Raw genomic sequence first — 26,100 nt, 5'->3', positions numbered from 1 at the left:
GGCAAGGAGCACGATGGTGTCACCTGTGCTGCCTCAAAGTCGTTCTGACACATTGCATGTCGAAGGTGTCATGGTTGTTTGTTCTCTCCTGGGTACTGCCTCAGGGTGCTTTTATTCCATTTCATACCCACGGTCAGGTGACCTCTCACCCAGGTCACCCCCCTCCCCTTGCCATCTGTTCCCAACAGGCAAAACCTGAAATAAGAAAGTGAAAATAAACATGCTTTCATGCAAAAAGTTTTAATGGTGCCACAGCAGCTCCCACAGGCTGGTGTCTCACATGGTGGGTGCCAAAGCTTTCCTGAGTCCCATTTTCCCCAGTGCCCCCCCAGTGCATGAGGAGCAGCAATCCACTTGGCCCCAATTAATTTAATTATCTACAGGCTACAGAGCTAAGCATTAGTGCTATAAACTTAGATGAATAAACTTCTGAAAACTTAAAATGTCTTTAAACCATTGCTTTTTTTTACAGAAATACAAAATAAATAGCTTGAGGATTAATATAAAACAGGAAACTAATATCTTCTTGTTTATTGACTTTTCCCCCAAATAGTACCTTAAATTGAAAAAACCTTTTAAAAAAATGAACTTCTCTTCATGGAAAAAATATTCAGCATCCCTGAATTTGTACAAGTGTCTCTGAACAATAAACTAAACATATTTTATTTATTCCTCCTACCCATCACCAACTAAGCAAAGGTTATACATCCTACTGTTTCTAAGATATATATGTAAAAATAGTAATTTATGATTTCTTACTGATGGTGACCTGGCTGTAACATTTCATTGGAGCATTCCCTGGGCCGGATGCAGAAAGCAGACAATGGAACTCCCTGCTTGGTCATGTAAAGGATTAGGGAACTTTTATTGACCCCTTCTGCCTGTGAGATCTATTTTGGCTGTAACTTTGGTGCAGATAGATCTTCTTCCCCCTTTTTTTACCCTTACAGTCCTGCTCAGCCTGACATGGGGGGTCCCTTGGGTGCTGTTCCCCAGGCACTTGGATCCATCAGCGCTTCCCATTGGGAACATGGACTAAGGGATCAGCCTGTGGAGCTCCCAAGGGCTTAGTGGACAGTTTGGGGTTCTAAACGCTGATCTCATGAATATTTGGAAGTTACTTTTTAAATGGGACAGATACTGAACTTCATGACAAAAAACTTGAAAAGTCTTGAGCTGTGATTACTCTTCAAACATGCTGTTTCACAGATTAACTGCACTGACTGTTGGGCAGTGAATAAACTCCTGAGAATGATAAAGGTGTGATTTTACACAGTTCCAGGCTGCTCTGGTGTTTCCAACTAAAACGTTTTGGAGCCAGTGTTTGCATTCTTAGTTCTCAGAGGGAGAGAGGGGCTGATGGACTGAGTGCAATTCTGTTCATTTCTGGGCGTGCTGGGATATGTGGATGTGTCTCGGTGACAGAGCCAGCTGCTTTCTGGTTCAGCTTTAAAAGGATGACAGGAGTCCTCAGCACAGAACCAGCACGTCTCCTCTGAGGCATTTAGCTGTCTCAGAGGTGGCATTGGTTGGACTCACTCTCATTTTTGCAGCTGCTGCCACCTTTTATACCTGGGCACAGAGCACGCTTTCAGCTTGTCGGGGTGTTTCTGCAGGAGCTGGAATACTGACAGGGAGCCCAGAGTGAGAACAGATCTGTGCCCTGGAGGTTGCTGTGCCACTGAAAATCCCCGCAGGCAGACCCAGCTTTCCTGCTCCACAAACAGGAAGTCTGGAAGAGGGAAGGCCCGGGGGTTGTGGTGTAGTGAATTGTTTTATCCATTCCCTTTGTGTGTTTTTAGGAAAAAAATGTCCTTCTCTGAGGAGTCTCCCATTGACCAGTGGAGTTTCTTCCCCGGGTCAGTATGCAGGTAGCCGAGGATGGGATTTCAGGGCAGTTTTGGAGGGAGCACAGCTCCTCCTGTCAGGAGAGGGCGGCTGGTGCCTGCAGCTGGGCTGGGAACTGCCAATGGATAAACCAGCGATGGAAACGAAGTATGAAAACCAAAATCTGCTGTGCAGAGGTTTGATGGAGAGCAGGCACAGCTGTGAGCCAGCAGAGCTCTGCTGCCTTCCCTGGGATTCACAGGAGAATGCTTGGACTGGGGCAAGCTGGAAGCCAGAGCTGGTGGTGCTGGGGCAGAGGGGGTCTGGGGCATGGTGAGCTCTGAGTTCTGCTCTCTGTCACACAGGCAGTGTTTCATGCATCTGAAACCCATGAATCCCACTTAAGGTATTTACAACAGACACATCTGGGTGGGTGGGTGGTGGGAAGGGGCTGGAAGGAGCTCATGGGCAGGAGGTAGCTGACAGGTGACCAGAGGAAAAGCAAGCAAGGAGGACAAGGGAGATTCAGTGCCCTCACTGCAGAGCCTGGGTGACTGCAGTGATGGCAAAGCCCCTCGCATTGGCTCTTTGCCCTCCAAATCACCTTTTAGGCTTCTGTGTTAAAATTCCTAGGCTAAAACCAATGAGAAAAGCAAGCAAGCAACCACCCTAATGAAAGATCGGAGTGACCCCCTCCCCTCAAAGGCAGCATGAACCATCAGCCAGGAGCTGACTGATTCTGATTTACGGTTTCTTTATCCTGAGGCAGGCAGGTAATGAGCCAGTGTTTGATCTCTGTGGGCTTTCCTGCAGCCCTGAGGAGATCAAAGCAAGTGTAACTCCTTCCGATACCTGCGCGCGTTCCTCCCGTGCCGCTGCTCCGGTGGTGCGGCGCGGGCAGCGGCCCGGGGAAGGTCCGGGAGATGTGCGGGCAGAGATGTGCGGCAGAGCCCGGCACATCTCGCCGTGCTCAGCAGCCCCGGGCCGGGGGTCCCTCAGAGGTGCCCGCAGCTCTCTGCGAGCCCCAGGCTCGCCGGCCGAGGGTGCCGGCGGTGCGGGAGCAGCGGCCCCCGCCCGGGGGAGGATGCAGGGCTGGGCGCCCGCCGGGAGCGAGGGAGAGGAGCAGGAGCGGGGAGGAAGGCCGGCGCGGGTTACCCGGTCAGTTTGCTGAGATGCTGCTGTAGCTCTTCTTGATGGGGAAGGTCAGCTGCCCCGAGAGGTCCAGCGACAGCGCCTTGGGGTGCAGCGCCCGGCGCGGGTGCAGGGGGCTGGAGCCCAGGCGCGGCGAGTACAGCACCAGCAGCTCGGGGCCCAGGCGGGGCTCGGCCAGGAGCCCCTCGGGCCCGGGCTCGGTCCTGCTGCGGGGCAGGCTCGGCGAGGGCTGCAGGCTGTGCCGCTTGGGCGGCGGCGGGCTGTGGTTCTGGAACCGCACCGTCTTCACTTGCTGCAGCGAGAAGGGGGCCAGGGTCAGGTGGGAACCGCAGACCCTGCCCGCCCTCCCCTGCCCCCTGCAGAACCGGGGAGATGCGCTGGGGGGGCGGCTGGATGCTGCGGGGTACAGCACGCCTGCAGGGAAGCCCAGGGCGATGTGCGGTTGGTGGCAGGGGGCAGAGAGCCCCAGGGAACAGCGCAGCAGCGCTGGCAGCTCCTGGAGACCGAGGAGAGCTGGTCTGAGAGCGGAGGCAGCACAGCACCTGCCCTCGCAGAGCCGTGGGCTCTCTCAGCTGATGCTGAGCTGCCTGGGAGCTCTGAGGTTGGCTGGGCTTTTGGGGGCGTGTGGAACGATTTGGGCACGTCTTTGGGTACTGTGGGAAAGGGAAGCTGTCACAAGGGCAATTTGCAGAATGATTTTACCTTTATGGAATTTCTCTCTGGCTGCCAGAAGGGAAAGAAATTCCCATTCCAAATGGCTCAGCCCAAGTGACACGAGAGAGATGGGGGAGTTCTGCAAAGCTCTGCCTGACACTAGTTCTGTGGCATTTGCTCCCAAACTCACAGATTCTTGTCCAATTTATGACCTCGGAAAAGTCTCGAGATTTGCTTGTGACTGAGCTTGGTGACAGGGACAGAGCCTCTGCAGCGTCCTGCCTTTCTTCAGGGCTTAATCTGAACGGCTGCCTCAGCAGCACCAATACCAAATTTCCTAAGGCATGTGTCAATCCCAGCGACTTCTATTGGAAGGAATGGGTGAGGATGGAGCAAAGCCCTGGCGGGATTTGGCCCTGGTTAGTTTTGGCTGACACTGCTGGTTCCGCTGGGATGCTCTGGGGCGTGGGCGGGTTCTGGCCGTACCTTCTCGGCGCTGTTGCGGGAGGTTTCTGGTTTCACCAGGATGGACGGCGGGGCTGAGGCAGGCGGCTTTGGAGCTGCCTCGCTCTTCACCGAGGGGTCTTTGGCGTCCAGGATCACCGAGCTGCACACGGAGGGGCTCCGGCTCTCCCCTCCCCTGACCAGCAGCGCCGGTGAAGCCTCATAGGAGGAGTTCGGCCTCGTTGTCTCGTCCACGCCGGCTCCGGGAGGGACGCTGTGTGGTGGGGAGCTGACGTGCGGGTAAAGCTGGAAGTGCTGAGGTCGCCCCGCAGCCGTGGGACGCCTGAGGGAGCCGGTGATCTGCACGGGGGTCCCCGCCTGTCCTGACCTCTGCAGGGATCCGTCTGGGGAGCAGGACCACGGAAAGGCATTTAGTCAAGAATCCAAAATGTGCAGAGCGAGCAGCGGTTACAGCCCTGCTCACAGCATGCCGTGGGGCTGCAGCTCCCGGGGATCACCCGTGCCCAGCCCTGTGCACCGGGACCGATTTCGGGTGTAAAAGCACTGACAGTGGCCCCTGCCAGGGCACTGCTGCCAGAGCTGGGAACACACCACTTGGCTCCCCAAATACTCTTGGAAGTGTATTACAAAACAGCGTGTATGGGATGAAGACAAACCTTGCAGCCTCCTTGTAAAGAACATAACCACCGAGCTCTACACAAAGCTTTGCAAGTTTTCCCATGCTGAGTCAGACCCCCTGGAATTCCCAAAGCAGCCAGGGTCGGGGCCAAGCAGGGCTGCGGGACCATTAAGCGCAGCAGCCGCTGTGCTCTGGGGGAATGCGTCCCCCCGTCCCTCCCAGAGCCCCCCGAGCACTTACTCCTCCTGGTGCTGCCGCGGCCGCGCCGCAGCGGGGCCGGTGCCAGCGCGCCCCGCCCGGGGGAAGGGACGGGCACGGGCAGCAGCAGCGGCCGCAGGGCCCGGCTCTGCCTCGGGCCGCTCTCGGACATGCTCCCCTGGGAGGACAGCGAGGAGGTCGACAGCGTCCATGAGGTGTACAGGGAAGGCATCTTCGAGTCGGAGAGACTAGATTTCCTGTTGGAAAAGAAGGGCGAGGGCTGCCGGGCGCCATCCCACCTGGCGAGGGACCCCTGGCCCCGGTCAGTGCTGGGGGCACCCTTGTCAGTACTGGGGGGAGGCCTTGCCATGGGTTCTCTGTGCAAACAAGAAGACCCCAAGTTCTACGTGTTGCCCCCTTCCCTCCCCACGTTTTTGTTTCACGTAAGAAAGCCCAGACCTGAAGAGGGGAGTGACGTAGTTGCTGGGGAAGAGGCCGACTCTGCCGGTGACGAGGGACATGCCCCGCAGCCACCCGTCCTGGTCCTTGCCGAAGACGCGGACCCCTTCTCCCTTCTGCAGCTCCAGCTCGTCTGGTCCATGAGCCGCGTAGGAGTGGAGAGCCACGCACCTGGGGAGAGAGGGTATGAGGGGAGGCAGAGCTGCCGGGCAGGGCGGCTGGAGCATCCCGGAGCTCCGGGGTCTAACCGTGCTGGGGAGGATGCTGCTGGCTGTGCCCGGAGCCTCTTCAGCCATCGAGCGTTCGGGTGCTGCCGTTTGTGGAGAGAACCCGCGGGGAGGAAACAGCCTGTTACCTCGGGCCAAAGGGGATATGAATAAAAGAAGAGCCAGCAGGAATGGAGAACAAAGCAGCTCAGGAGGGTGGTTTCTGTCCCAGCAGTGCCAGCCCAGGGTGACAAATGTTGGGGAGGAGGAAGCTGCTGCTCTGCACCTGGAGTGCTCCATCAGAAACACAGATCAGGGCCTGACAAGGCTCTGTCCTAAGGCAAAGCTCTTGAAAGAGCACAGTTATGGTGCCCTGTTCAAGATAGCATCAGGCAATTCTGCCTTTGAAACCAGAGGCCTTGGACCTGCTTGCCCAGAGCATGACCAGGAGGTGTTGGAGGCCCAGGGAAGAGCACCACTCTTGCCCTGCCTTCCTGCCTGCCTCCTTCTCCTTGACTGGAGCACAAGGACAGGAGGAGCGGCCTGGAGGCCATGGAGAATGGACAGAGCAGGAGGCAGGAGGAGGTACATGGCTCCACTCCAGGGTAGTGAGGAAATCAGACTAGAAATTAGTCTGAAATCCCTCCCTAGACCTCTCTTTTGTGATTCTGGGATTGGGACCAAGGGCTGAAGCTTTGTTCTTCTCTCTGACCCATGCGTGAGCACACAGCAATACAGCAGCAAAAGAAAATGGTGTATTTTTCAAAACTTTTCCCCATATAGTCTTTAAAGAACTTGAATTTGTCTCCAGTGTAACACATTTAATTGCAGTGTTGTTTTTTTCAAGGGGAAAGTGATCTGCTCCAAGAATCAATGAGTTACAGCCCAACACTCCAAGTATCAGGTGTTATTTACAAAACAAACAACAGGGCTACCCCAGAACTCTTAGAAGGTTCTCTCTCCCTGTTGTTCAGCACAAGCATCTGAAGGATTGACCTGCTGGGCCAGTGTGTGTGGGGGGCTGCTCCCTCGGGGCCTGGCACAGCCCAGCTGGGCTCCAGACTCTGCAGCAGCTCAGGCTGCTCAGGAGTCACCTCGAGGGGAGGCTCTGCAGCTGCTGGTCTGACACTGCATCTGTGCAAACCAGGCAGCTGGTGTGATGCTCTCACACCATCCTTCTGCAAATTCTTTTAAGGTCTTGGGAGTTCTCTTGTCCTTTGGATTATTTGTGTGCTGGAGTCTTGGCTGACTGATGATGGTGTGTGTGGGTCCCAACACAGCGCCGAGCTGTGGGTGCTGCTCCTGGGCACCAGCATTCCACAGCCTGGCCCTGCCCCAGGGGTGCTGAGTGCCGTGTAAACAGCGTGCTGTGATGCTGTTATTTTAGATGCCTTACTAAAGTGCCAGGGTGGTGAATCTTACCTTGATGTAATCACAGAGTGTTATCTGCAAATTTTAACTCTGTGAAAGTTTTCAGGAATTGGATTGTTCAAAACACCAGTGGCTGTGAAGGTTTCAGGATAAATAACTAGAGGCACTTAAGGAGTAATTAGTTTCTTTACACTTAAAAAAAAAATTAAATGTATTTTCGACAAACAGGCAGAACTGTTTCTCCACAGAAACTGCAGTGAGGCAGAAAGATGCACTCAGCTGTGGTGTCAGGTCTCTGCCAGCCCTGGCTTAGCCCAGCCAGGTACATTCCTACATGGATCTGCACTTGGATCCAAGCTGTGCTCTGGTCTGTCTGCACCTCCTGCCTGGCAGGAGCAAGCTCATGGTGAGGCTGCAGCAAATTCCCCCCCGTGCCCAAAGCATTTCAGTTCCCTTACTTACAGGTAGGCTGGCCCGTGGTGCTGCAGGTGGGGAAGGGTGACGATGGCTGCTGGGGGCCCCAGTGGTCCTGGTGTGGGGTAGTAAGAGGTACTGACCTGTGGGAGAAAGGAAGCAAAGAAAACAAAGTATTAATCTGGTTATCAGCTTCTTTCAGCCACTGGAGGAGCAGCTAACACTTGCCTGGCTTCGCCCACCCTTAAAGAACCACCAGAAACATTTCAGGAAATAGAAGAGTCTGGAGCATTTGACTTAGAAAAAGAACAGGCAGCAAGAGGAAGACTCAGAATCACAGAATCATTTAGGCTGGAAAAGACCTCCAGGATCATCGAGACCCTGTCACCAATGCCCACCTGGTCCTTTCCCCACTGGATTTTGCACCTGCAGAGTGGTACCAGCCAGCACAATGTTCCTTCCCTCCGGGCTCTCACAGGGGTTCCAGGGAGGAGCTGCAGCCCCGTTTCTGCTGCGGAGGTAACTGTGCCTTGGGCTGTGCAGGTGTTCTCTGCCAGGGCCACAGGGTGACTCCTTGTCCCTGCTGCGCCCTGAGGCCACGCTGGGCTGTTCCCACTCCCTGTCCTTCCTCATCCCCCAGCTGGGCTGATGATGGTGTCCCCCGAGGGGCTCTCTGAGGCGAGGTGTGCGCTCTTGGTGTCCTGGGCCAGGGTCTGCTGAGCATCCAGCCACGGCGTCCGACCCAGGGCCTGCCTGGGGGAGTTTCTGTTCTCCTTCCCAGTTTGGTTTTGTGTCCCTTGTGCTTGCTGGGCTCTGCGGGGTCCCAGCTACCAAACCTGTGGGTCTGTGCCACCTGGGCACACTCTGACTTGTCACTCTGGCTTCTGCCTTTGCCCTTCTGGCTAGCAGCGCTGCTAGCAGCACAGCAGCCCTGGGGTGGGAGCTGGAGCACACCGTGCTGCGCTGGCTGTGTGGAGGGAGGGTGGCAGCAGGGGAGGGCTGGGTGGTGGCAGCAGGCCACCTCGGGTGTCCTCGGGACACTCTTCTGCCGAGCTGTCCCTCGTGCCGAGCTGTCCCTTTTGCCGAGCTGTCCCTCGTGCCGAGCTGTCCCTTTTGCCGAGCTGTCCCTTTTGCCGAGCTGTCCCTCGTGCCGAGCTGTCCCTTTTGCCGAGCTGTCCCTTCTGCTGAGCTGTCCCTTCTGCCGAGCTGTCCCTTCTGCTGAGCTGTCCCTTCTGCCGAGCTGTCCCTCGTGCCGAGCTGTCCCTCCTGCAGCACAGAGCGTCCCCGGGGCGAGCTGCTGCCAGCAGCGGCTCCTTCCCGTCCGGACCCAGCCCTGCCCACGCTGCGAGGCGACACCGCGGCGGAGCCCCGGCCGTGCCCTGCTGTGCTCTGAGCCGCGGGGGCAGCGGCGCGGCTCTGTCGGGGACAGCGCTCCCAGCGCGGCAGGGCGGCGGCAGCCGCGTCCCGGGAAGCTCAGGGCAGCGGAATGTCGCCGCGCTTGGATGTGGCTGGCAGCTGCGCTCTCCAGCAACGACCACAGGATCTTTAATGATGCAAGCTGGGGCTTTAATCTCGTGTTCATTTCAAATCTAATTTCTAGTGGTCATGTCTGTAATGCGGTGCTGGGGCACTGGCTTGGCAAGGACCTAAGAAAAAAGAGAAGTGACTCACCCGCTCTGGTGCTCTCCAGTAAATTAAATTAATTAACACACCCCAGCAATTCCAGCTTCTGTCTCGGACCTGGAGTAGCAGGTCAGTTTCAAACCTTCTCTGCATTCCTCGTTTTCTAGTCCAGGCAGGATTGGACCAGGTGCTCATAAAGTTGACTGGAAATTATAATTCTGTTTTATTAATTACCATAATCAAAAAGCTTGGAATTTGGATATTTGGAGTTTCATTTTTCTGCATTGGAACAAAATGACAGCCTTTTGCTGGTTTTCCTGATGGAACTGTGTTGAAATGTCTCCTCCTGGGTGGAAAGCTCCATGTTTTTCATCTCTGTGCTCCCCTGTGCCTGGGAGCAGCCATCATTTAGAGCATCCTCAAAGCTGCCTTTGCATTTGCAAGATGCAGAGGGGAAAAAAGATTGGAAGGAATATTTTCGAGTCACGTATCACTGATTTTAGCATTCACTTTTGCTGATCTCCCGCGAGTACCTTGCAAGTCCTTGTAAGTACAAAGGGTTTAATTCCCTGCCTCTCCCAAAATCCCTCTCTCGCTCCATCTCCCTTCCTAGCGTGTCACCAGTGTGACCCGGCACTGCTGACATAGGCAAGTCCCTACTGGAGTGTCCTCGTGGGGAGGGAGGGAAGCCCTGCCCGTCCCACCATGGGGCTCTGGACACTGGGCCCTGCAAGGTCCCATCATTTACGGCACAGGAGAGCCAGGAGTGCTGGGGGCAGCTGTGGGGCAGCAGCTCCCTTCACCGAGCTGCAGGGCACAGCAGCAGCTCTGGGTCAGAGCCGGCCGGCGCTGCCGGCGCAGGGAATCAGCTCGGCTGTGACGGGAGGAGATTCCAGCGGCGGGGAGGGAGGGCGTGGGTGCCCCGCTGCCCTCGCCCCGCAGCCGCTTGCACAAGAGGCACATGCACAGGCACGGCCCCCGCAGCCCTGCAGACTGCTTCTGGCTCCAGCTGAGCCGGGCTTGGCAGCCGAGGGGAAGCGGGAGCCGGAGGAGGAGGCTGGGGCAGCGCTGGGAATTCCCTTTTATGGGCCGAGGTGAGTCCGACCTGCTCCTGGTGCTGGGAATGCCAGGCGGGCGGGTCCTGCGGTGGGAGCCCCAGAGCCCCGGCACAGCCCCTCTGCCCTGGCTTGTTCAGCTGCTGCTGGCTGTCCTGGCTGCAGCCCCCGCTCCCTCGGCCTCCCAGCCACCCTGGCAGCACCTGCCTGGGCTTCTGAAGGGATCTCAGCATTGCAGCTCAGTCACTGCAGCCCAAACCCAGAGATGGAGAAGGGAAGCTGCATCCTGTGCAGCCCCATAAATGGCACAGGCTGCCCTGCAAACCTCTGGGAGCAGCACTGCTGATTGGAAACAGGAGATTTCCAACCCTTCTAAGGCCAAACATGTCCCCTCTCTCCTTTCTGCTCTTGGCAGTAATTCACACGGAGACTTTTGGGTAAGATCCTTTTGGGGGTGTGAGACAGGATACAGCTTCAGTTGAATTATGGAACTCCTGTAGGGTTTCATCTCCCCTCTGTAACCCAGGATATCACATCCCAGCTCTCTGCAGGTCGGTGCCCAGGACAAAGTGCCTGCCAGGTGTTACTGCCTGGACACGCGCTGCCAGGGGCTGGGTGACTGCTCTAAAAAAGCTTGGAGCAACCTTCACTACAAAAGATGTCATATAAATGTAAAAAAAAAAAACTTTTTCTCTCACATCTGTGAAGATTCTGTGCTCAGATCTTTAGTCAGAGTGGGAAGAAGGAACGAGACTCTTCTGCCTCGAGTGGATGAATTCCAGGAGGTCGGTCTAGGTCTCCAGCTCAGCCCCGGGCTGAGTGTGCCTCAGGATGATCCCAGCTTTGGGCTGGGCTGCCTTACCTGCAGCGGGGTCCCGCAGGGGAGCTCGGCTTTCTCGCTGCTCTGGGTGGCCACGGTGGGGTTGCTGGAGCTGATGAGCACGGGGGAGCTGATCTGCAGCGCCGGGCGCTCGGCGGGCGCGTGCACCATGCGGTTCAGGGTGTTGAGGGCCGTGGTGATGGAGAACTGCCGCAGGCTCTTCCGCCTGGAGTCGGGCACCTTGGGGAAAGCCGCCGAGTCCGCGGCCTTGGCCTTGGCCGCCGCCGCGCGCAGGGACGCGCCCCTGGGCGGGGGGGACCAGTGGCCCTTGGTGGCCTGCAGGAGCTGCTGCGCGGGGCTGCTCGGCTGCAAGAGACAGCAGGAGACGCGATGGGGTTTCAGCAGGCACGCCCGGCACAGCCCTCGACTGCCCTGCTCCCCTTTCCCTCTGCCAGCAGAGCTGCAGGCAGGGTTCAGGTGGCCTTACAGGTTATCTGTAAAATCTTGGGGCTCTGTCATGTCTCTCATCTGGTGTCAGTGACAAACTCCGGGTGTAAAACTCCCCATTCAAAGCTGACAGCAAAATTAAACTTGGTTTTTAAAACTTGTGCTAAGACCTGAGGATGAGTGCTCCCCTGATACTCTCCTTGTCCAGAGCTTTGGCTGGCAGAGGTGCCGGGAGAGCTTTACTTAACAACTCTAACTCTGAATTAGAAGGGATGTTTGGACCCGTCGGCCTTTCCCCATCTGTGCTGGCACACGTGGGTGCATCTTGCAGCTGAGGGTATGGCATGGGCTCAGAGAGGCCCTCACTGATGGTGGCATTCCCAGCAGGATTGCATCCACCCAGTTCCATCTCTGTCAGCTTGAACATTCATGGCTTGATGCTGCTTCCATTGAAAAACTCCTGGCTTGTCAAGGACTGGGGCTGATGAGGGAGAGGCAGGCCCTGAGTTTGCTCACGGGCAGTGTTCACACAGTACTTCTCAGAAACTGCTGATCAGGGTGTTAGTAGCAAAGGGCATGTGGTGACAGAGTTTTTCACCACCGTGGGTGCCAGAGGAATTAATCATGATTTACTGCTGACATCAATGAATTGCAAAACTTGAGATTCTCACCCACTCATGGGAGGCAATGTGCTCGATGCCTGGGATGGACAGGGAGACCAGGGCAGGAGAGGTACAGGTGGTTCCCAGATGTTGGCATTTTACAACAGGGGTGTTTTTCTCATTTCCCCTCTCCAAAATAAGGTTTAAAGCCCACAGCATGTATGTAGGTACATACGTGCCATGGCCATCCTGTCATTTCTGTATATGAGCAAACTGGAAATGTTTTTCCGCCTATCTAAATCCCAGGAGACATGATAAAATGGGGCATAAACTGCGTGTCAGAGCCAAGAGAGCCTCGTGTCTCCCACAGTAGCCCTACCTTTGCCTTCTCTAGAATTAATTTCTAATTCCTTGGTGGCTGTATGTGTCCCTTAACTAACTTGTGTCTCTCAATGCTAGGCTTGAATAAGTCATTACTGAAGCTGAAATGATTTCATTAAATGAAAAGATATTTTAAAAAATATATTAGAGCTTCAAATAAGATGTTTTGCTTGTGTCCTCCTATAAAACAGCCACAAAGCAGAGCTTGCTGTAATTATGGGCATTACAAGCATTAATTTTATTTCTAGGAACTGGTGCCGGTGCCATATACACCCTGCATCTCAAGCTAAACTGCACAACACAATTAATGTCTAGACCGGTGCTGACAATACTCTGCCAGGGAGGGGTGGCTGGGAGGTCTCTGGAACCCGGGAGCGCCGGCCGCGACGCGCGGAGCTGGCGCCGGCCGCGGCCACCCGCGTCCCTCTCGGGGTGCTCTGTCACCCTGCGTGCCCCCGGGCCTTCGGAGGGGAGGGTGAACTGCTGGCAGCAGTGCCTGAGGGGGCTGGGGGACCCTCAGGCACCTGAGAGGAGCTCCCGGGGGGCTGGGGAGCGCGCCCGCCGGTGCCGGTGCTGCGGGTGGTACCTTCGGGAAGGTCGGGGCGTCCTTGCCCTCCGCCTTGTCCCGGCCCCGCGGGTCCAGGCTGTAGAGCGGGCGCGGCAGGGGCAGGTGCTTGATGACCTGCACGGAGCTGGCCGGGAAAACGCCGCTGATGCCGTTGAGCTCGCCCAGGTACCAGTTCTCGTCCAGCTGCCGCAGCAGCGCGATGGTGTCCCCCTTGTTGAAGCGCAGCTCCCCGGGGCTGTGCCCGCGGTAGGTGTACAGGGCCCTGGCTCGTGGCACCTGCGGGGATGAGAAACAGCCCCTGCAGTTTGTGCGACACAGACAGAGTTCCCCAAAAGCATTCGTAATTAATGAGAAAAAAATGCAGAGGTCTAAGGCTTAAGCATGCATTTATTAGGATTAACTACCCACATCCTTCCTTGATGGATTTTACTAATGAAGACAAGCTCCCAAATACTTATGCTAAGTTTGTATCAAGATGAAAAGCAGGCTGGACTTGTTTAAGAATATTAAGAAACAGTTAAGGCCCTAAACTAGTCTTCCCATGGGATCTTATTGCCTGCTCTAAGGGCTCCTCCAACATAATCTCTATTTTAGTGGCCCAGGTATTTCTATTTCAGAAGGAGTGGAGGTCGCAGCCATCACCCAGCCGAGCTGGTGGCTGTCACCTGCCAGGAGAACGGAGCAGAGCAGGGTGAGTGCAGGTTCTGTGCTCCCGTGGCTCCATCCCTGCTGTAACACGTGTGACTGTGGGTTTAATCCAGCCTTTTCCCGGGCTCCAGGAGGAGCTGGATTCCTGTTACCATCGCTGCAGTGTAATGTGGCATAGAGGAGACATGGCAAACCCAGAAGAAATGCAGGGACGTTGTGACTTTGACTGTCACCCAGATGGAAGGACCAGGTTCCCCTGAGCCAGCGGTGCTGTTCTGCTGAGCCCTGCCTGTCCCTGAGCTCTGCGGGGCTGCTGCGAGGGCAGCGAGGGCTCCCTGCAGCCCTGCACCTCAGGGGATAACCCAAACGCTGAGCTCCATCCTGGCCCCTTGGCTGGGGCCACAGCTGCCTGAGCTGCACGCTGGCAAGCTGGGATTGTCCCTAGCTCTGGAGCCTTGACCAGCTTGAAGCTGAAGTGCCAGTGCCCAGGGACAAGAGGCTGCTCTGCTGCTTCCTCACAGGGCTCCGCAGGTCTGGACTGTCCTTCTCCTCTCCTTAGAGCCTGCCAGGTGCTGCGGCGTGGTGAGGACAGTGCTCTGCAGTTTCTCCAAGCCACAGTCACCCCCTCCCACTCTTCTCACAGGAGACTTCAGTACGAGAGACACATTCCAGATTTCCTGCCTTTTTCTGTGCATTTCCCCAGATCCACCTGTGTCTGTGACCAGGGCTCAGGCAGGACTCCTGCAGAACTCCCTCTCTCTCAGCCACTTTTCAGAGGCCAGGAAGGTAGAAGCAAGAATCTCAACATTAGTTTCCAGAAGCGTGGAAAAGATCAAATTTCCCATGGAAATAGTTAAGTTTTTGGAAACAGGGCATCTTCCAGCATCCCCAAACCCTGATGCCTGGTAGGGAAAAGGAACCAAGAAGAGAAAAAATTCATGTACTGCTTTTACTTCAAAGTCTTTGAAATGGGAAGCAATTAGTTTAATGTTTAGTTCTAATTAAGTCATTCTTTCTCTTAATTTGTGCTCAGAGTAAACACATGTGCTTGGCTCAGTGACACCAACAGCACATTGCTGGGAGAAAGGAACTGGGGAAGGGGGGCTTGGGCCAGTGCTGCTCTCCATCAGAAAACCAGGGAGCACATCTGTGGGGGCCGTGGAGACTCCCTGCAAACACACACCTGGACAGGTGAGCTTTGCCGTGAGGAGAACAGACTGGGGGACAGCAGCTCTCCTTCAGAACCATGCTGGGACCACTGGGGTGAGGAGCACAGAGCTGGGACTGCCTCAGGAGCAACCAGAAAACAAATGGGACTTTCACAAAGGGCGAGAACAGGGCTTGGGAAGGAGGAGCAGCAACGTCTGGGATGTGAGGGAAGAGCAGGATACAGCAAAACATTAAAGGCAGCATGAACGAGTTATGGAAATATATTAAAAAGAAGAGAAACTCTGAAATGAAATGCATACCTGGTGCTAACTGGGAAAGGGAGCAAGCAACAGAGTGCTGAGAGTCTGGAATGTTCTTTCTTCAGCAGGCAAAGGGATGAGACAGCAGGGCAGACGGGGATAAATACCCAAAAGCCAGGTGGCACAGGTGTGTTTGTGGTGTTAGGTCTGGCTGAACACATCCCTCCACTTGCATGCACAGATGGTTGGATGAATGGGCTTTTTCTTCCTCTAACCACACTCACAACCTTCAGCTCTTCCCCTCCTCTTTAACCCTTTCCTCACACTTTTCTGCCCTTTCAAGTCTCCCAACCCAAGTCAGCTTTTTCCAGAGTCCATAGGTTTTGATATTTTCAATTTTTTAAAATAAATTCTGTTTGGCTTCTCAGATACTGAGCCAAAAATACCCCATCGATTTCCCAACTTTATTTAGGACACAAACTAAGCCTTTACCTACCCACAGGGAGCAACTAATGTGCCCTGTCACAAAATAAAGCGAGAAGCTGGCGATTTCAGAAAGACACGCAGAGTCCCTGTTTCACAGCGTGCTCAGAGGGTGCAGGAAAGAAGAGCTGACCCCGCAGTGACAGGCACGGTGCTGGAGCTGGGGGGGCCAGCAGAGCCCCTGGGGGTGGGCACCAGGGGCCAGCATCTCCCTCCTGCGGCTGCAGCTCCCTCGGAGCTGACCTGAGCCTGCCTCAGCCCGGGCTGGTTTCTGCCCACTCCCGGCTGTCCCAGATCCTCTGCAAGGGATCTGTTTTGCTTTATTTAAAGTAGGTTAATTGCAAAGGCAGAAACTGGGGTGTTAATTAAGCTGTGATAAAGACAAGGAGTGCCTGGAGGTGGCTGAGGGCAGAGGGAGAGGCTTTCCTGGGCCAGAGCGTGGCCCTGGCAGGGGGAGCAGGACCTGCTCTGTTCTGATGGAGCCTTCTCCCGTTAGCATGTCCAGCTGCTTTTAGTCAGTCCAAAGCAGCATTTCATTTCAGCAGGGCAGCAAAGTGTTCAGCCAAGGACTGCACACACAGTCCAGTCCCCCTGCACACTTGGCATCTGTCTGAGCAGAGAAAATACTGGGAGCAGCTCTGTGGAAAGCTCAGCTGAAGGCTGCTGAAAGTTTGTGTGCAGTTTGGCTGCTCAGCAGCAGAGAGAGAGAAACTACAGCAAAGAAACCAATCTTGGGGGTGCCTGTTACTTTTTTTGATGTTGCCTCATTTTTCCTGATTTTGCCCTCTGTTTTCTCCTCCATCATGCCTAAGTGAGACCCAGGAGCTGCTTCAGGCTCTCAGAGTGGCTGAGCCCCAGGTGCCCCTTGCCTTGGGGTGCCTGGAGAGAGTGTGGGGGAGCCCTGGGGAGAGAAGGCAGCAGGTAACACCAGGTGTGGAGCAGAACCCCCTTGCACCAGCACCATCTCTGGGGGAGATGCTTTTCTCTCCTTGGCCACTCTGCCAGCAGGGATGGTCATGGCAGATGCACTTCAACTCCTTGTCCCCATTCTCAGTGGATTTGAGGCCAATAAAGAGAAAAGATTTTATTTTTTTCACTATTTTTGTCATTTGGCATCAGTTGTGCTGGGCAGCCATCCAATGCCTTTGAGTCTCCCTCTGCACAAAACAAAGATTAAAAATACATATATGTTTATGAGGAAGCAGTGTGGGGCATCTCTTCCTAGCAGAGAAATGCACTCTGTGCTTATCTGAAATGAGCAGGTTATAGCTCCTCACGACTGGCAGCCCGGGACTCACGAACGACCCCTCCCCAGAGCATGGGAATTTACAGAAAGGGAAGGAGAAGCAGCGTGTGACACCGGCCGGGGAGGGGATCACGGGCAGCAAAGCCGGCAGCACAGGGAAGAGGAGAGGCTGCTGATGGAAGCTGGGAATGCCCCTACACCTTGTCCCAGGCAGCTCCCTTTAAAACCAGCCCGAGGAGCAGGGCGCTCCTCTGCATCCCCTGGATCCCCGGGGCAGCGTGAGCGAGGCCAGGAACGTGTCTGGGCTGGGGGCACTGCCCCTGCCCCCCTGCCCCGCACGGCTCAGTGACACACCGCTGGTGACACCGCTGGGACCCTCCTGAGCCCCTGCTCTGGCTTCACCAGCGCTGCCGGGGATGGACGTGTGGGACGGGCACCACGGGGATCCTGGGCACAGCTCCTTGCTCTGGCTGTCCCGGGCTGCTTCCTTCGGATTTACTGCCACTGCCTGACCCTGGACCTGGGCCCCAGAGCTCGGCACGTGTCCTGCTGGCTCCAGCAGCGGGGATGCTGCTGCCAGATGGATCAGGAATGGCCTCGGTTGGGCTTGCACGGGTGTTTTCCCAGCTTTGACTGTCCTAACTCCATGCAGGGAATGGCCTGGAGCAGCTTCCCCCTGTGCCTGTCCCGCTGAATGTCTCTGCAGTAAATCCCAAGGGACTGATCCCAGCCCGGGATCAGTCTGGGAGTTGCCCCACAGGGAGGATGTCTCGGACCTGTGCAGGAGACAGGAGAGCACTGGGCAGTGTGGATGTGTCCCCCTGAGGCAGCCAGTGACTCCAGGGCAGATCTGAGGGCACAGCCCGTGCTCCTCCTGAGCTGTGACTGACACCGAGCACGTGGAGCTGGGTGACATCCAAGCTGGCACCGAAGGACGTGCACACACCGGCTTTTTATAGAGATGATCAATAACATCTCCATCCCTTCTGATTTCTGAGAGCTGCCTCCAACATCCTGCCTCCACTGCCCATGTCTCCATGGCATGAATGAGCCCCATCGCCTGCTTGTGTGCTCAGCTAGCACAGTTCAGGGCTCTGCAGGATCCAGGTGGATGAAAAGAGCTATTTGAATGCAAATTAATTGCCATTACAATTCTGTTTTTCTGCATTTCGGCAGAGGAGATAACTTCAGCCTTGTCACAGAGAACAAAACCTTCAAAAGTGAACTTGTCATTTCAATCTCTTCACATAATTATATTCTGAGGATTCAGACAGTTGGGTGGTTTCTGCATTATTTCTTCCCTGAGGAGGATTGTTCCTGTCTTCTGAGCACACGTAGACTGTGTGCACCAGGGAGAACAAAGCCAATCCCTCCTGCTCACGTCAGCCCTGGAGCTGCCCCATTCCCTCCTGGGCCTGCCCAAATGGGAGGTCAGCACTGGCCATGGCTGATGCTGGGGGCCACCTGCTCCTGAGCCAGCTGGCCATCATGGGAAGATGCTGGAGATGTGAATTGTATGGATTTAGCTGGTTTTGTGCTGCTCCATCTGCACGGCTGCAGCTGCTGGGGCAATGGCAGAGGGACTGGGAGAACCTACCCCCTGTGCTCACTCACAGCGCTGGGGTACCACAGCGTCAAGGCTCGTGTCACTTCTGAGTGTGGCCTGGCTTTGGGATGCAAAGGTGACATGGAAAACGGGGGAAATGAGTAAAGAAAACACAGAGCAGCTTCTCTGATGGAGAGGATGAGAGACACTGAGGCAACACTGCCAGCACCCAGCCCCAGAGGAATGCCTGGCCACGTGCTGGTGGTGCCCCCACGGCTGCCCAGGAGGACACAGCTGGGTCAGGCTCCACTTTGCCTGTGTGAACCACGGGAGACAATCAGGAGGGCAGGAGGAATGCCCAGGGCTGGAGCTGAGCCTGAGTGTGCCGTGGCTCCTGGGTGCAGGGCACAGGGAGAGCAGGGCAGGTCTGTGAGAGGACAGGGAGGACGTGGCAGGGGCGTGCTGGGCATTGGGTCCCAGCGAGCTTGGGCTGCAGAGTGTGCACAAAACCCTCTCAGGCCTCTTGGCTGGCTGCTGCTCTATCAGATGAGCCCGTGCTGCCGTCAGCAGGCCCGGGCAGTGGCTCAGCTGTGTGTCATGGGTTTAGGCTGCACGGAAAACAAACTGTGTCAGCCCTCGGCGTGCCCAGTCATGATGCTCTGCCTCAGCAGCACTGTTCTCAGAAGAGGCTGTTTATTGTGCAGGGAGGAAACCTGCATCCTGCTCCATCCTGCTGCTCCTGAGCCCTCTCCCTGCTGTGTGACTACTCCCTCCCTGTGCTGGGAAAGGGAGCGCTGATGTGGCTCCTCAGCCAGCGCTGCCAGCCCTGGGAAACGTGGCCACCTCTGCCAGCAGGCACCGGGCCCGGACACGCTGCAGGCCGAGAGGTGCTGGCAGCAGGGGGAGCAGGGAGAGCTGTCCCGTCCCTCGGGACCCTGCTGCCTCCAGCCCCGGCACGCTGCAGGCTGCACGGCACGGTGCCTCCTCCCCACTCTTCCCTCCGGAGGGAAAACGACAAACTCAGGCCAGGACCAGCCCCGTGGAGCCAGGGACAGTGGCCAGCAGACAGCAGGATGTGAGAAGGGGGGACCCAGATTTTGGGGCTCCTGGCTGACCACGGCACTGTGCAGGTGAGCTCGCAGAGCAGCCCTGCTGTGCTATTCCTGACTCGCCATCTGAGCCTGACTCATTGCCTTGGAAACAAATTAAAACACTTTTATGTGTTTGCAGCTTGGTACCTAATTTTGTAAAACCAGGGAAACTGGCTCCTGCTGTTGGCCGTGGAGGTCTCTGGGTTTCCACAGCCAGAGGTACCTCCCAGGAGTGCCCTGTGCTGGCTCTGTTGCTCACACAGCTTTCGGGGTGTGCGTTGTCCATCGCCCTATGTTGACCTCACTCTCTTTGTAGTAGATAAAAGTGCTAAAACTGCATGCAGAGGGAGAAAACAGACCAATGACCAGCACAAGGTGCCAGCAGCACTGTGGGAGCAGCTCCTTGTCCTGCTAGAATGAGACGAACCCTGACGGGACCCGGCGGAGGAGGAGACTTGGGACAAAGCCTTCCTCCAGAAAGGCCGTAAGACCACTCAGAATTGTGCAGCCAAATGAAGCATCGCTGTGTCCAGCTGAGGGGCTCTGTGCCACATCCCCACCGACCCCAGCAGCTGCGAGGATGCTCTCGTGGGAAAGGAGCTGGCACCACCACCTCAGGCAGAGCCCGGGCCTGGGCAGCGCCCGCGGGTGCGTGACATCCCCAGAGTGCTTGGCCAGCCCGAGGGGATGGGACACGCGCTTTGAGGTCACTGCTCTGACTACACAGGAACTGCTGGGGGTTTGGGGAGGGTGGGAAGGGGGGTGGCCCACTGAGGGGGCCAGGAAACTCGCCTCTGCCAGGTGCAAACATGGAGTTTGCTTTGAACAAGACTTCAAGAAGCTCCAGCAATCCAAGTCCTGTCTGTCAAAGGCAGAAAGGAGTTGGAGATGATTCTGGAGGAGAAGAAAATACCAAGACGCAGGCACTATCTATAGACGTCCGTGTGAAGGTGGGACGTTGGAGTGCAGAGTATTTTTATCCCAATAGAGGTGTTATCTGTCTATCTCCCATGAAATGCTGGAAGGGGGTGTTGAGCACTCAGTTCATGCAAAGAGAAAATAGCCCAAGTCACAGTTAAATCTGCGTGGTCCGTGTTTTCCTAAGGCAAGCTGTCACACTCGGAACTTTTTTCCTCTGGCTCACTGTCCCATGTTTGTTGCATGACAAAGTTCAGCACCCAAGCAGCTGTTCAGTGCCTGGATGGAGTTTTTCCCTGTGCAGGGTGCAGCTGGGTCATCCTACCCCCCTGAAGAGGTGTGGGAGGTTCGTGCACACCTCAGCACTCACGGTCTGCTTGCTCACCAGCTGACGCTGGGGTGCAGCCAGGTGAGGAGGAGCTCCAGCACAAGCTGTAACCACACCTGGCACATGCCAGGGGCGGCTCCTAAGAGTTCAAAGGCTTCAGCGTGGCTTATTTATGCATACACCTCCCAGCAAGTCCCTTTATTCTTAAATTCCAGACAGTTTGTTATGTGGAGATTCTGAAAATCCAAAGTGCTCCCTGCACTGATGTTCAAGCTCTGGAGGCCTGGCCGAGGAGCAGCTGTGGGGCAGAGCAGGGGCTCGGGGCTGAGCAGGACTGGCACAGCCAGGCCGTGCTTACGGGTCCACGTGCACAAACCCAGCACGTGCCTACACCACGTTAGCTCGTAGGAAGTGGATGCAAAAGGGATTTAAATGCCAGCAAATAAATCGCTTGGGATGGGCTGTAATTAGAAAATTCCCTGTTTTCTAACAACTGGCTCTGGGAAATTCCTGACCGCAAAGCCAGGGCTGTATTTGTGCGAATCCAGCAGCTCCGTGGGGGCCTGCTGGCTCCTCCTGCTCAGAAGGAGACGAGCACTTGGCTTGCTGGGTGATGAGAGATTTGTTTTATTTTTTGCCTTCATGGATGCTCATGAGCATGAAGAGCAAAGAGCTGGCAAGGAAACATCTCTGCCGAGAGAGAAACTTTGATGAAACTTGTGATGTTCTCAGCTCCAGGGAGTAAAGGAAGTTTATTTATAGAACTGCCTTGGTAGAACCAAAGGCTGGCCCCTATCCTGGCTGGGTGGTGGCTCTGGCTGCAGAGCTGTGTGAGGCACGCCAGTTGTGTTTGCTTTGTAGCACAAGGTGGTGGATAGCACTGGGGTAATTAGCAGCCCTTGCAGATTGGGGCAGTCTGGTTTTGGGGAGCTGTGACCTTCTGCTGCAGCAGCACATGGACACTGCAATTCTGAGCACCCAGGGGAGAGCTGTGGTGGGTGAGCAGCACTGCAGGGCAGCTGCTCTCACTGTGATTCCTGACAAAAAGAATCTGCTCTGAGGTTCACAAGCATCTGGAGGTCTCTGCTCACCCAGATTCCTTCAGGTGAGCCTGGAATCAAGCATCCGTGGGGTAGGGTGATGACAAGTCACCCTCATCTTTGCACTGCATGGGCACTTTCAAATGTGTCCCTGCTGTGCTGGATGACATGCTGCTGTCACCAAGTGCCAGCTCAGGGGAAGCTCCAAATCCATTAACATCCCACTGGAGTACCCAAAGTAACGTCTGGGCCTGAATGCAGGTATTTAAAACCACTAAAACCAAAATGTGACTAATACGGTGCATTCTTCACCTTGCAGCAGAGGATTCCAAAGTGTTTTATAATTAAGTAACTAATTAAGTCTAAGAGTATTTCAGTGTAATGTGTTTTATATCCCTTCCCAGAGAGCCACAGGAGCTCAGAGGGCTGTCCCAGTGCCAGGGAGCCAGCCACAGCTCCCTCAGTGCTCACTGGCTCTGCTGATTTCCAGGAGTTTGGTCTTAAGTTGGTCTTAAAAGCTTTTGGGAGCTATGGATGGATGGATGTTGCCATTATATACCAGCAGCAAGTTCCTGCCTGTCCTGAGAACCAGTTAAAGAAACATGAAATGAATGAGAGAGAAAAAAGCCAGACCGGTGTATTTGTGCTCTTTTATCCAGGGCCAGGAGAGTCCAGTTGGAAAATCTACAACCTTCTCCTTGTCAGCTGGAATGCTGCTGGGGATGGCAGTGCCTGAAAGCTGTCACTGTTGGAGGGTTTGTCCCTTGCACGAGCGGCCCCAGCAGCTCCTGCAGCTCCCCTGGGGCTGGGGGCTCCCTCAGAGAGGGGCCCTGCGGAGGGAGCCCCTGGCAGCCCAGGGAGCTGCTCACTCTGCCCCTGGCCCTGTGCCCCTCCCGTGCTGCAGGCAGCAGAGTGCTCTGGGCTGGGCAGTGCCACCCGCCCTGTCCCTGGCTGGGCTGTGCCAGGCAGCGCTCCCGGGAAAGGGACACGGTGCCTCGGGCTCGGGCCTGCACAGCGGGAACGCCAGGGAGAGGAGCTCCCGAGGCACGCCTGGTTTTGGGGTCTGATCCATCCAGATCCCTCACCAACACCACAGAGATTCCCTGGGACACACGTGCCAGCTCATACCCACAGGACACATCAACCCCTGCACGGCTCCAGCGCGGGCACAACGCCTGCGCCGTGCCTGCCCGGACCCCACAGCTGCGTGCTCTGAGCAGCCTCTGGGGCTCAACAGCCCTGTCAGCCAAGCTTTGAGTGTTATTAAAAGGCTTTGGAGACATTGTACAGAGCAGTTCAGGTGAGAGAAATGGAACTCCAGGAATATAATGTGGGAAAGGTGAAGCCACAAGTCTCTGCCCTAAATTCCAACTCAGCCAAGCTCTTTTAACAGGTCTAGTATCCGGTCCTCATTATTCAAGAAACGCTTCTGTATTGTTAAAGAAAGTGATGGAAAGAACTTAGAATTTTAAAATTAGCCTAGTAAGTCATCCCTAGGTACAGTCATAAGTAAGTCAAATTTAATATCTTTAACTAATGAACTTCCAAGAACTTTGGACAGAACAACAGCAGCAGCACTGGGCACCCCCCTTCTTTTCCAGTGCGGGGAAACTGAGGTGCAGCCACGGAAAAGCCTTCTCCACCGCTAAAAGTTACAGCTCTGCAATCACTGACTTAATTGCTATCAGTCAAAAGCAGTGTATTGCCTGAAAGTCCAAGCACCTGAAATGCCCTCAAAAGCCAGGAAGCATCCGAAAACTCTGGGAGAAAAGACCTGCTGGGAAGATTTTGTAAGAAGAGCAGGCTGGCTTTGTCTTAGCCTGGGAGCCAATTTCTGCTGTGGTGAGCTTGAAACAGTCAAGTATCACATTGAAACAGCAGCCAAATTTGCACACAAAACACTCAGCCTCACTTCAAACACTCTGCAGTGCTGCTAACAGAGAAGGTTCCTGGCTCTGGGCACACAGCAGGAACCTTTCTGTGCTCATGGGCAGAGGAAAGAACTAAGAACCTCCTTACCCCCTCCATGTGGATCCGAGGATTCGTTGCCAGCCGGTGCTGGTGCAGCTGCAGCCCCCTGGGGACTCTCCTGATGGAGGCGGGGGAGGACAGGACCCCCGACCTCTGGACCGAGCCAAACCTGGTGACGTTTTGTCCACACCTGACTCCATCCAGGAGGCGAATGAGGAGCAGGTTGGAGGGCAGCTGCTCGATGCTGCCCAGGACGAGGGTCCTGCACTCGGGGCACCGGAGCTCCTTCTGGGATTTCAGGATCCTCTGCAGACAGGGCTTGCAGAAAGTGTGCTGGCACGGCAGCACCTTTGCTGTGGCATCGAGCTTTTCAAAGCACACGGGACACTCCAACAGGTCAAGGAGAGCCAAGTCATCCATCTTCAGTGCAGAGCCCCTTCAGGAGCGGAGCCGGGGCCATCCACTCCCCACATCCACCGGAGCCGCCTGAGATGCCTTCCTGCGAGAAGCAGAGCCTGGCTCAGGCAGCTATCCTGCACGGAGGGCGAGGAGGAGGGAGCGCGGAGCAGAGCTGCGCTGCTGGAGCGTGTAACGCAGCCACCTACATCCAGAGCTGCGCTCCCAGCCAATGTGCGAACGCACTCGCTGCGCCCGCAGCCCGCTTCGAAATGAGTCACTCCTGACTCAGCTGGAGCGAGGGGACGGCTCCGGGCTCCGGGCTGCGGCCGGGGCTGAGCACCGGAGCCCCAGGCCCGGGCAGAGGGTCCCGGAGCCGGGGCGGGGCAGCGGAGCGGGCCGGGCGCTGCCCCGACGCCGAGCGCAGGGCAGGCTGCAGCGCTCCTTGCTCCGCGCGGCAGTACTGACAGGGCAGGGAAAAATTCACCAGCTCAGGAGATGGGAGTCCCTGATAAACATCAGCCCCGGCCTGCCGGTGCTGGGCTCCGGCCGCGGCGCCGCTCGCTGCGCACACCCCTCGCACACCTACAGGCCGCCTGCGCCCGCAGGTAGCGCCGGCTCGGCTCTCCCTTGCCCGTTTCCACCGAGCTCCATAAAAAGTCCTTCAAACGCCACCGCTCGCCGGGGGTACCTGGCAGTGCCGCGGCTGGCTCCGCAGTGCCATCCTCGCCCGGTTTGGCTGCCTCAGCTCGCTGAATCAACCCCAAGCGATTATTCCTCCCACGGCCCGGAGCCGCCCAACCTGTTCGGCTCCCGGCTGCGGGGCTGCGGCCGGCGCTCGGCGGGCTCAAGCCCGGGCCTGCAGCGGCCGCGTGGCCCCGCAGCTCAGCCGCGATGTGCCCAGGGCACAGGGCAGCTCTGGCACCGGGGGCTGGCACGGGCCTGCTGCGGGAGCAGCGTGTGCCAGACCCGGTCCGGGCCCGGCTTCTGCGCCCGGTGCTCCAGACAGGCAGCGACCGCTGCCGCCTCGCGTTCCTGGGGAAGCTCCCCCGCCAGCGCCCGCCCTGCGGGACCGGGGACCGGGACAGCGCCAGCAGGGCCGGGCTGACCCTCTGCAGCCTTCTGGTGCCGGCCCCTGCGCTCCAGCAGCTCCCAGTGCTCCCAGCTCCAGGCAATGGGCTGCTGCCGGGGCAAAGGGGCCACAACTGGGTGCTGGGCATGGCCAGCATCTGCTCCCTGCCGGCAGGGTCCGTGTGCGAGCCCAGCCCAGCGAGACCTGAGTCCAGCACAGCCAGAGGGGTCCGAGGGGCCCCCTCCTGCCCCTCGAGGCACTGGCTTCGGCAAGGAAGGCCAGGGTCCATTCGGTACCTGTAATTTGCATTCCCTTTATCAGCTGAATTCCTATCTCGAGTCTGCCTGCTCACACATACTGATGGATTGCCTACAGAGAGCAGGAGGGGCAGTTAAGGCCCAAGACCAATTTCCTTACAAACCTTGCCGTGTTTCAGCCCTGTGTTTTCAACATAAGAGTACTACAAATATTAGAGAACAAGACTGTAAATCCAAAGATGTCTCAGATAACGCCATTAGGATGCAGCTGTCCCTGCCCTACTCTCAGGATTCTTCAGAAGTACAGTCTGGAAAGGCTTAATGTGTTTTTTCAAAAGTTCTCCCCCCCAGATCATGATTATGTCAAAACAAAATATGTCTGTATTTCTGTAATATAATGGTCATTTAGCTAAACTAAAATGTTGGCAAACATCTTCAGGATAATGCCAGGAACCAGTGACCTCACTCTGTTCCATCTCAAGTTTCCTTTTGCTTTGGTGCTGCTTTGCAGTCTGTCCTGTGGGCTGGTGGGGTGCACACTGGTTAATGAGTGATGCTGCAAGCAGCACCAGCTCATCTGCCAGCGCTTCGAAATGCGATGCCTGACATAAACTTTACTGAAAAAAAGGTGGTGGAGGTTGTTTTTCTTTTTTACATATTCTTCCCTATTTGTGCTCTGTGATTAGATTAGAAAGGAAACAGAACTGGGAAGTACCCTGCAGTGGGGAGGTGCTGGAGAAGAAGTCGAGTGGATGGTTCTTTGCATGCCGGCTCCTGCTCACCTCCAGCCAGATCTGTTTGGCAAATGCTCCTTCGGTTTTCCTGGTCTCTTAG

At 56.0% G+C, this 26,100-nt stretch overlaps 1 protein-coding gene across 1 annotated transcript; it reads right to left on the bottom strand.

Annotated features, from left to right (window-relative positions):
- Positions 1-224: 224 nt before the first annotated feature.
- SH3RF2 (SH3 domain containing ring finger 2) lies at positions 225-24,132 on the bottom strand. The gene is made up of 8 exons (XM_053956430.1): positions 23,590-24,132; positions 12,880-13,137; positions 10,906-11,229; positions 7,414-7,508; positions 5,375-5,545; positions 4,958-5,172; positions 4,120-4,481; positions 225-3,271 (listed from the first exon to the last, which is right to left on the bottom strand). Exons 1-8 carry the CDS (start codon positions 23,959-23,961, stop codon positions 2,987-2,989), a joined length of 2,082 nt encoding a protein of 693 aa, XP_053812405.1. The 5' UTR covers positions 23,962-24,132; the 3' UTR covers positions 225-2,986.
- Positions 24,133-26,100: the final 1,968 nt, after the last annotated feature.

The sequence above is a fragment of the Vidua chalybeata genome, chromosome 15, assembly GCF_026979565.1.
Source record: "Vidua chalybeata isolate OUT-0048 chromosome 15, bVidCha1 merged haplotype, whole genome shotgun sequence".
Classification (NCBI taxonomy): Eukaryota; Metazoa; Chordata; class Aves; order Passeriformes; family Viduidae; genus Vidua; species Vidua chalybeata.
Note: the sequence above shows the minus strand (reverse complement) of the source record. Positions and strands in the feature narration are given on the sequence as shown.